Source organism: Saccostrea echinata, unplaced genomic scaffold (assembly GCF_033153115.1).
Source record: "Saccostrea echinata isolate AGI-Se365-2 ecotype Australia unplaced genomic scaffold, CSIRO_AGI_Sech_v1 ptg000013l, whole genome shotgun sequence".
Lineage (NCBI taxonomy): Eukaryota > Metazoa > Mollusca > Bivalvia > Ostreida > Ostreidae > Saccostrea > Saccostrea echinata.
Window position 1 is genome coordinate 1,536,939 of NW_026889762.1, and position 11,541 is coordinate 1,548,479.

At 34.5% G+C, this 11,541-nt stretch overlaps 1 protein-coding gene across 1 annotated transcript; it reads left to right on the forward strand.

Moving 5' to 3' along the window:
* Positions 1-1,586: 1,586 nt before the first annotated feature.
* LOC133186222 (uncharacterized) lies at positions 1,587-8,816 on the forward strand. The gene has a single exon (XM_061321455.1). The coding sequence runs from the start codon at positions 1,587-1,589 to the stop codon at positions 8,814-8,816; it is 7,230 nt and encodes a 2,409-aa protein (XP_061177439.1).
* Positions 8,817-11,541: the final 2,725 nt, after the last annotated feature.

Consider the following 11,541-nt stretch of genomic DNA (forward strand, 5'->3'; position numbering starts at 1 on the left):
GCAGTTTGAGTATCATTTTCAGTATTAATACATATTTTTTGCATGATTAAGATTAACTTGACCTGGGTAAAAAAAAATCCAAGTGCTGACAGAGTCTTAATCAACATGTTCACTTTAAATATGGAATTAAATTTTAAACTGTTTATTTGACAGTATATTGTCCATATGAAATGGAAAGTGATTTTTCCCGCAAACACTGATAACCAATATAATTTATTTATACAAGCAGTTTAGTTGTACTTATCGGTAAGGAAACCAGTTTTTCATATTAAATTCAGATTTTCAGTATGTTAAAATGGTGAATGACAATACTTAGAAGATATATATGGAAATAATACATTGATAACAAAAGCTTCTTTTTTTTTTAAATAAAAGTGAGAAAACAATAAAAAGATAAGTGCTGTATTATCTGGATTATAATGGATTGTTAAATCTCAAATCGATTATCTAAAATGACAGCGTTTCTGATTGATGATCGATTATAAATCAGTCATTGTGAAAAAATAGTCATAACCTTGATGCAAGGTCATTGTGGCAAAGTTCAAGGTCACAGGTAGAAAAAGTGTAAAATTCAGGTCTAAAATTTTCTAATGGAGAAAATTGGATGTCCACATTTCACTAAAAGATTACTTGTGAACAAATGGATGTGTTCTTTTTTTAACCAAGGTAATTTTGGCAAGTTCAGGGTCTCATTTACGAAATTTGAAGTCGCCCACATGGCACAATGGTCAAAACGTTTGTTCTTGAGTCGCAGAATAAGGAGTTGATCCTTACGTCGCAGGTTTGAATCCCACTGCGGGATGTGGAGACAATCCGGATGAGACCGTATAAACCATGGTCATGTGCTGCATTAGGTGCTGGCATGAAAAAGATCCCTCACTGCTCAGTGGCCCTGAGTGCCGAGTGTAGATCTAAGTTTGAAGCCCTCCACCAGCAAGTGATGGTGTTGCCATATGAGTGAAAAATTCTCAAGAGGAGTAATAAACAACAAACAAACAAAATTTGAATGGGCTATAAAAACAATTATAAGGAGGGTATTATTTTGTAAGCTCCCTCACAGTACCTGTAATTTATTATGTGCTTTATGTGCCTTAGGTTATTGTGGTTTTAGGTTATTGTTATTTTGTTATTGTTTACAATTTTCTTAGATGCCAAGAAAGGGGAAAGCATCCCAAAGAGCCAGAGATATGGCTAAAACAAGATGGGTAGCAGAGACTCTATCAAAGGACGGTAAGCATTCTATTTCAGGTGAAGATCCTTTAAATGCCTTGAAGTTGGTACCTCTTCAAGGAAGTCTGCCTATCCCTGAGAGGGGTAACATACCAATGTCTGACTCGCTGTCGTGCGTTTGTACACCAGCGAGTGTACCTTCACCAGTGTGTGAAGCAGGGCAGGCGCCACTAACTGACTCGCCGCGATGCGTTTGTACACCAGCGAGTGTACCATCACTGTCAGAAGTGGGTGATGCAGTTAGTAAGACAAATCAGAAAAGGTGCAAGATTCAAAATGAGGAAAATATAGAGAACAAAAATGAGAAAGAAATACATGAGATCAAAATAAAAAAATTGGAAAACAAAAAAAAGGAAATGGGTGAGAACAGAACAGAGAAGACACATGATGATAAAAGCCAGGAAATGTACCCCCATACAAGGAATATTCAACTAGAGGCTGGAGTAGAAAAAAGAAAGGAAAGGAAAACAGGTGAGGGTATTGACACTGGAATGTTTTTATCTGTGCAAGGACACTTTCATCAAGGCTGTTCTGATCTTTTTGGATTTTCAAGTGGTAAACAATGTGTAGCTAATGCCTTATCAAGCATAATTTTTTCCAAGGTAAAAATTCAAAATGTTTGGTCATCATCAGACATTGATAGGATTTTGACAACTGGGAATGAACTGTATGGTTATCTGCAAGCAAGTTCAACTGTGCAGAATGAATATTTATTAATAAATGAACTACCAAGTGAGATAGAAGTTTATGACAAGTGCTTCTCTATGCAGATCTTTGAATCACATGTTGGTTTGATTGGAAATGATAAACAGTCAGAAATTGATGGTGAAACATATGGCATTTCAATTCTAGAAGCATTGCAGAAGTCTTTTGAAGTGGCAGAATGTTCCTTTGTTTGCTTTGGAGGAAACACCTTTTCTGTCATGAAAGTTGGAAAACGATACTTTCTTTTTGATTCCCATGCACGAGATCATAAAGGTTTACTTGATGCCAATGGAAAAAGTACATTGATTGGAATAGAGACATTGGAGGGTGTGGCACAACATTGTTTGAATTTGGCATTATCTCTCTCTGTTGACCAGAACTCTCAGTTTGAAATAACTCCAGTAAATATTACTGAATCAGGTACAGATGCCCTACAAGTAATGGGGGAAATTTCGTCTGATGGAACAGCAGAACATATAAAAAATGACAGTCTTCTTGACAGGTATTTTGATGATCAAGAATGTAGACAGAAAGGCATGATCAAAAAGAAAGAGGAAGGAAAGATCAATACTTCTAGAAAAGAGTACATAAAAAATTACATGAAAAACTGGAGGAATAAAGAACATGCTAGAAATATTGAGAAAGTAAGAGACAAAGTAGCAAAGCAAGAGAGAAGATTAGAAACCGAAAAAAGAAACATAGAGAGAGAGAGAGACAAAGTGGCAAGACAAGAAAAAAGGTTAGACAATGAAAGAAGAAAAATTGAGAGAGGAAGAGAAAGAAGAGCAAGGCAAGTAAAACGATTAGACAAAGATGCTAGAAACATTGAGAAAGAAAGGGACAAAACAGCAAGGCAAGTAAAACGATTAGATAAGAAGATTAGAAACATTGAAAAAGAAAAGGACAAAACAGCTAAACAAACAAAACGATTAGATGAAGAGACAAGAAACTTTGAAAAGGAAAGGGACAAAACAGCAAGACAAGCAAAACGATTAGACAAGGAGATTAGAAACATTGAGAAAGAAAGGGACAAAACAGCAAGACAAGCAAAACGATTAGACAAGGAGATTAGAAACATTGAGAAAGAAAGGGACAAAACAGGAAGACAAGCAAAACGATTAGATGAAGAGACAAGAAACATTGAGAAAGAAAGGGACAAAACATCAAGGCAAGCAAAACGATTAGATGAAGAGACAAGAAACATTGAAAAGGAAAGGGACAAAACAGCAAGACAAGCAAAACGGTTAGATGAAGAGACAAGAAACATTGAGAAAGATAAGGACAAAACAGCAAGGCAAGCGAAACGATTAGACAAAGAGATTAGAAATGTTGAGAAAGAAAGGGACAAAGCAGCAAAGCAAAGAAAGAGGAATAACCCAATATTTAGACTTTCTGAGAAAGAAAAAGGGAGAATTGCTAAGCAAAAAGAAAGGAAGAATATAGATGTAATGAAGAATGAACGTGACAGAGATGTTAAAAGAAAACGAAAGAGTAGGGAAGATTCTACATTTCTTGAATTGGAACGCATTAGAAAATCTGTGAAAAGAAATAATGTGGATTATCGTATGAAAGAAAAATTCAGAGAAAAGAGTGCTAAAGCCCATAAAAGGAAAGATCCACATTTCTGTAGGATAGAAAAGATTGCCAGAAAATGCAGAAAGTATGGTTCAACACTGTCAGAAGCAATATCAGTGTTTAACAAAAGAACAGAAGAAGGGCCATTATATGTATGCACTTGCTGTCAGCAGACTTGGTTTTCTCATTCAGTTGTTGATAGCAGCTTTCTTAAAAAAGATTTACCACCTGAAGATGTTGCAAAATTCCTCAGCAAATATATATCAGTTGGTGGAAAAGAATGGATATGCTTAACATGTAAGAAATCAATACAAGATAGGAAAATGCCAAAGTTGTCAATAGCAAACAATGTACAGTTTCCTCCCAAATCAGAAGAACTTGAACTTCATCAGTTAGAAGAACGCCTCATAGCTTTACGGATTCCATTTATGCAAATAAGGGAGTTGCCTAGAGGTAGACAATTATCTATCAAAGGAAATGTTGTTAATGTTCCAGTAGATATCCAACCAACTGTAAATTCTTTACCAAGACAGTTTAACAATGACATTACAGTTCCAGTCCGCTTAAAGAGGAGACTAAGTTACAAAACTTGTGATTTTGTGGAAAATGTGAGACCACAGCATGTAATCATTGCATTACACTGGTTGATGAGAAATAGCCAAATGTACAAAGATGCAAATATTCATATAGATGAGGACTGGGAAGCCAGAATAACTGCTGATAGCAGTGAAATCATTTCAGAATATTTCAACACAAGTACATCTGGGTGTACTGAAGGAAGGAATACAAACTTTGGTGTTACATCAGATGTGTTAGAAGAAAGTACTTTTGAAGAAATTGATGAAAGAGAAGGACACTCTGGCAGCTGTGACACATTACTGGATGATGCAAATCCTGTTCAAGATCAGGTATATACATTTGCTCCAGGAGAAGGACAGACACCATTGAGTTTGTACACAGATAAGGATGCAGAATTCTTGTCTTTTCCAACCATTTACTGTGGTCAGAGGATGGCTTCAAATGATGATCGTGAAGTTAAAGTTCATTACAGTGATCTTGTGAAATGGGAACTAAGAAACATTGACAGACGTGCAGCAAATAGTGTGCCAAATTTATTTTTCAAAATGAAGAAAATTCAAATGAAGCAGATATCGGACAAAGTCAATCTTGTATTGAGAAGATGCAAGGGCACAGAGAAGAAATTAACAGCTGGTGATGTTCTCAATCAGGAAGTACTTGACAAGATAACAAGATTAGATGAAGGATATTACATTTTTAGAACTTTGAGAAACAGTCCTCCCTATCTAGAGGCAAAAAAGAAGGAGTTGTTTGCCATGATTAGACAACTGGGATTACCAACTTGGTTTTCATCTTTATCAGCAGCAGATACAAGATGGCCTGAGTTGCTCAAAACTCTTGCTCAACTTAATCTCAAGAAATCACTTACTGATGAGGAAATAGACAAAATGACATGGGCTGAAAAAACTGACCTGGTGCAAAAAGATCCGGTGACATGTGTTCGTTTTTTTGATCATAGAGTACATGTGTTTATCAATACAGTTTTGAAGAGTGAGCATCATCCTGTTGGGGAACTGATAGACTTTTTTTATCGTGTTGAATTTCAACACAGAGGATCACCTCACATTCATATGCTCATGTGGATAAAAGATGCTCCAAAATTTAAGGAAGATCCAGTTACTCACATTGCAAAATTCATAGATAAGTATGTATCTTGCTCTGCAAATTGTGATGATGAAATTGCACCACTTATAGAATTACAAATTCACAAACATTCCAGAACTTGCAGGAAAAAAGGAAAAGACATTTGTCGATTTGGATTTCCTCAGCCTCCTATGGATTCAACTTTGATCTTGGAACCTTTATCAGCAGATGACTCAGATGCAATGACGTACAAAGAAATTTTTACGAAGGTGAAGAAAGAATTAGCAGATATGAAAGAAGGGAAAAAAATTTCTTTCAGTGAATTTTTACAATCACTGAACCTGGAGAAAGAAGATTACATAAAGTCAGTTAGAAGTTCCATTGATAGACCACAGCTTTTTCTGAAGAGAAACCCTTGTGAAATAAGAGTGAATCCTTACATGAAAAATGTTTTGTCAGCATGGCGAGCTAATCATGATTTGCAGTTTGTCCTAGACCCATATGCATGTGCCATGTACATTGTGTCCTACATTAGCAAGTCTCAACGTGGTATGAGTAATCTGCTTGATCAAGCATGTAAGGAAGCAAGGGAAGGAAATATGGATTTGAAAAAACAGGTTCGACACATGGGAAACAAGTTCTTGAATGCAGTTGAAATCAGTGCACAAGAAGCTGCATACTTAAATTTACAATTACCTTTGACAAAAAGTTCAAGAGATGTTGTGTTCATAAATACTTCACCTCCAGAAGAAAGAACCTTCTTGTTAAAAAGTAAATCTGCTTTAGAAGAATTGCCAGAGAATTCCACAGACATTCATGCAAGCAGTATAATCAAGCGTTATTCACAGAGACCAAGGCAGCTTGAAAACTGGTGTTTAGCAGATTATGCCGCTGAACTAGAAATTATATACCCAAAAGAATTTAAAGAAAATGAGGAGTTCCAAGAGCAAAATGATGATACTGAAGATGAACAAGAATTGAAAGACTTGGAAGATGAAGAAATGGATTCAGAATTGATTAGAATTGTTATGAAAAATGGCATCATTATTAGACAAAGGAAGAAGGCAAAATGCATCCGTTATGTCAACTACTCCATCAAAATTGATTCTGAAAATCATTTTAGAGAAAGAATTTTACTCTTCCATCCATGGAGAAAGGAACAAATTGACATTAAAGGAAACTCAACTTATGAAGAAAAATACAATCAACTGAAGAGTTTTATAGCTGCTAAAGTTAAGAAGTACGAACGCAATGCAGAGGAGCTGGAAAAGGCACAGAGACAAGCTGAAGAGGTTGATGTACAATTTGATAGAGTAGCACCTAGCACAGAACAAACTGAAGAAGAGGACTTGGATGAAGGGAGTAGGGAAAGTGAAGCATTTGTGTATTTTGACCCTAAGCGTCCATTAAATCACCAGACCTATGACATAGGAATGGATCTTGGATTACCATGTAGTTCTAACAATGATGATCAAACTCATCAGTACAAGATGACCAATGAGCAGTATTTCCAGTTAGTTAGCAAGTTAAACAAAAAGCAAATGGAGTTTTTTACTCATGTGCTTCATTGGATTAAAACTAAAAAAGAACCACTTAGAGTTTTCCTAACTGGTGGTGCAGGAGTTGGAAAGTCTGTTGTTGTAAGAGCTTTGTATGAGGCACTCACAAGACACTATTGCTCTACTGAAGGTGAAAATCCAGATGACTGTAAAGTTTTACTTTGTGCTCCAACAGGAAAAGCCGCATTCAATATAAAGGGACAGACGATACATTCAGCATTCAAAATTCCTGCAAGTCAAGGATTTAACTGCAAGCCACTTGATAGTGAATCCTTGAACACCCTTAGAACAATGTACAAATATTTGTCAACGGTCATCATTGACGAGGTTTCAATGGTTGGAAATTCACAGTTGAATTGTGTGCACGAGCGTTTAAAGCAGATTAAAGGCAGTAAAGAATACTTTGGAGGTATCAATGTCATTTTAATTGGGGATCTTTTCCAGTTAAAGCCAGTCATGGATGGATGGGTTTTTGATGACTTGAAGAAAAACTTTGGACCATTGGCAACTAACCTATGGCGGGACTTGTTCACAATGCATGAACTTACGGAAATAATGAGACAGAAAGATGATGTTCATTTTGCTGAGTTACTTAACCGTTTAAGAGAAGGAAATCAAACTGAAGCTGATATACAGACATTGAAGCAGCGCTGCGTAGATGAGTCACAACCAGTATATCCCAGAGATGCTCCACGATTGTATACAAGAAATGAAAGTGTGAATGCCTACAACAACCAAGTGTTTCTGCTAGCTGATGGTGAAAAGGTTAATATACCAGCTCATGATTCTGTAGTGGGTAGGGAAAATTTATTACAGCACTTGAATTTGCCAGATGACTCCTCTAAAACAGCTGGATTGGCCAAAAATGTTCCCATAGCACTTCGTCTGCAATATGAAATCACTGCTAACTTATGTGTGGAGGATGGGCTGACAAATGGTACATCATGTAAGGTGGAGTACATAGAGAGGAGACAAGAAAGCACTGAAAGACCAAGTATAATTTGGGTTTCTTTTGATGACAGAAATACTGGAAAATTATGGAGATATCAGTATAGACATCTGTTTGGGCCTGAAGTAGATAAGTCTTGGACACCAATATTTGACGTGAGAAGAAGCTTTCAGTACCTGCGACACACTGTTGTACGTATACAATTTCCATTGCGACTTTCTGCAGCCAAGACTATACACAAATCTCAGGGGGACACAATGGTTCAAGCTGTAATTAATCTTGATATGAATCCAAAATTTACATTGCCACACATTCACTATGTTGCACTAAGTAGGGTAACAAAGATTACAGGACTTCATATTTTGAGTTTAAATGAAAACAAAATTTGTGCGTCTGAGAAGGTGAAAAAAGAAATGTGTAGACTACGCACAGAAGCAACTTTACAGTTATGTTTCAAGCCAATAGATTCGACAAACAACCAGACCATAAACATTGCGTTTCAGAATGTGAGATCACTGCATGCCCATTTTGCCAGTTTCAAGACTGAGCCAAATCTTCAACAGTGTCATATCATAGGAGTGGCGGAAACTTGGTTGACAGCATCAGATGAAAATGAAGACTATGAATTGGAGAATTACAACATGTTCAGGTTGGATTTTGCATTGAATCGGCAATGTGGCAGACCCCATAGAGGAATTATTACATACATAAGAAATGACTGTCAAATCAATAATCATGTTAGCCACTCAGACAAAGACATAGAATGGCAGTACAGTGAAATAAAGTTCAAAAATGAGAGTTATCAAGTTGTTGTGCTGTATAGAAGTCCAAGTTCTACTGTTGAAAGAGCAAAAAACAACTTTATCAACAAATTGTCTAAAGTAGTAAAGAATCATCAGAATATAATCATTATTGGGGATTTCAATATAGATCTATGTAATGGAGGCTCTTCAGTGGCAACATACATGTCTGAAGCTTTCAGTTGTAAACAAATTGTGTCGAAGACAACCCATTCTTCTGGATCATTGATAGACCATATTTACACAAACATGACATGTAATAGTATCACTGATGTCATTGAAAGTGTTTATTCTGACCACAAAATAATATATACATCTTTAGCTAGAGATTTTTGAAGGAACATCTTGGAGGAAAAAAAAGGGTTCATTTTATATTTTTATTAATGCATTGAAGCCAATGCCTCTTCAATGATGTCTGCCTATCCCAGAGAGGGGTAACATACCAATGTCTGACTTGCCGTGTGCGTTTGTACACCAGCGAGTGTACCTTCACAAGTGTGTGAAGCAGGGCAGGCGCCACTACCTGACTCGCTGCGTGCGTTTGTACACCAGAGAGTGTACCATCACTAAGTTGGTGATGCAGGTGGTTTTGAAAGTCATTCTCATAAGGTGTTGTTCACTTAAAGTGCATTTATCCCTCAGTATTTATTTCCCACTGAATTTTTTTTTGTTTCCCTGGTACAGTATTGTTAATATTATCTTAAATTACAAGTATAAATATTACATCTGTAAGATAGCTATTGAAAAAAAACTATCTTTGATATTCTGTTCTTCCTATGTTATTTGTGATACATAATATGACTATATTCATAATATGAATTTGGGTGTCCACAAGTGCATAAATCTCTGCTTATATATTTTATATATGTATGACTCAACTATATGTATATCATGCTTTTGATGAAAATATGAAGTCCCTTATGCTTAAAATCATAAGGAATGTTTATATGTAAGAATAATTTTTAAGTATTGTGCTGAGGGATACACATTAAGTGATATTTGTTTTAAAATGTGATATTAGCTCCCAAAGATATGTATAATTACTGTACTTGCTAATTTCAATTATTGTAATGGCTTGATCATAATAACAGAGTTGTGCATGCTTGTAAATATTTTAACTAGTACTAATGAACCTTTCTGAAAAGGTTTATGCAATATGTTTTGTTTTGATCTGATTTTCTTTTTTTTTTTTTTGGGGGGGGGGGGGTCCTCATTGTTATTTTCATGGTTCAAAAACTGATATAACTGTGAATATACATTATATGATATGCATTAGTACATAAAACTGTGAAAGACATATGTACTGGTTTTTTATGTGACATACTTGCAGGAATATAGACAATAATTTTTGCTCCAAATAATATGCTTAGGTCCTTATTACATTTATCATGTTAATATGTTATAAATGAATAAGCTTGTGTATATGCTGTATATTCCGAGCATCTTGTTGACAATTCTTGATACTTACTGAGACAATATTGAATGTATGTATCCATGCGCTGATGTACACTTAAAATAATTATTGTTGAAATACGACATTAATTAAAGCTGACCAATATTTGAATTCATATAATTATATTCATAATTGTTGAAATTATATGACAATATCAATATTGCATTTTATGACATACACATTTGTATCCCTCTTAGTTAATCTTCTTGATTATTTTATATCACACTCTTAACTTTTTTTTTTTTTTTTAAAAAAAGGTGTATTAATGCTTATAGCAATGTGGTGTAGATTTGAATTAAGTATATTTGAAATATTTCATGTAACAATTTTTAAAATTTCAATTAATTTGGTAACCAATTTATGGATTAATACTACAAGATACTGCACAAACATTTTAGTAAGTCAAAAGACATTATATATGTTACTTGATTTAATTTTATATTGTACTAGTTAAATACAATAATAATTATTTTTTGATACTTTATATGCTTTTTATTATGATTTTTAAAATCATGCAACACTAAGTGTTCCATCAAGGACAGATTGTGTTTTGATTTGTCAAACAATCCTTTGACTGCATTTCACACTTCTTTGAATTTCAAAATACTATTATGAAAGTAGTCTGTATTTTGAACATTTGACTATATATTATCATCAGTATATATAGATATTAAAAAAAATTGCATAACAAATTTATTGACAAATGAATATTATGAAAAAAGGATGTCACTGCATGACCATCATGTAAAGGGAGGTAAACCATCCTTCTTTAAAAAGAGTCATGCATTATTCATCAAGTATATACTATGATGATGAAATAAGTATTGAGAGGTGAGTATAATTGGAAGAAGGAGGTCACTGGCCAGCCCGTAAAGGGAGGTAAACCATTCTTCTTCACACATTTTCCATACACTATTCATCAAGTATATACTATGATGATGTACATGAGACTGTTTTCCAAACATATGAAAAACATGTATATATTAATCACAAAATACTTTGATAAGTACAATTTGAACATGGATTTGTATGTCAGATAATATTGAATATAAGAGCACATTTCAAATCATGATCTGTCCTGCTTCTGTGTCATGTAATTTACAGGATTGCACACAGTTTTCATATTGTAGTAGTGCACTAAATCAATTGATGTTAAGTGTATTATTGAAAGTTGAAAATTGAATGTATCATTCTTCAAAAACTATTTTGTCCCGTATTGTGTACAATTTGAGTTCATGACTATCAATCAGAGTTTGTGTAACAGTGAATTCTTTATATGCTTATAATGATTACAAAATTGATTTTTTTTATGAACTTTTTTTATAACCTAAAATCAGAATATATAAATTGAACAATATTCATTTTGTCCTTTGTCTTTTCTCATTGCAAGCTTGTGTACAGATTGTCTAAAGGACATGAAAAATAATCATGCTTTAAATGATGAGTTTAGTTAGATGGTTCAGTTGTTACTTCATAGCTATAGAGGTTACATTTAAATTATCACAATGACTATAGAATCATTTCATCTTGAACAAAAGGCAGGCAGAAAACTCATTAAGACTACTGGTACTTGTACTGGTATATGATCCACTGATTTGCATGAAGAAC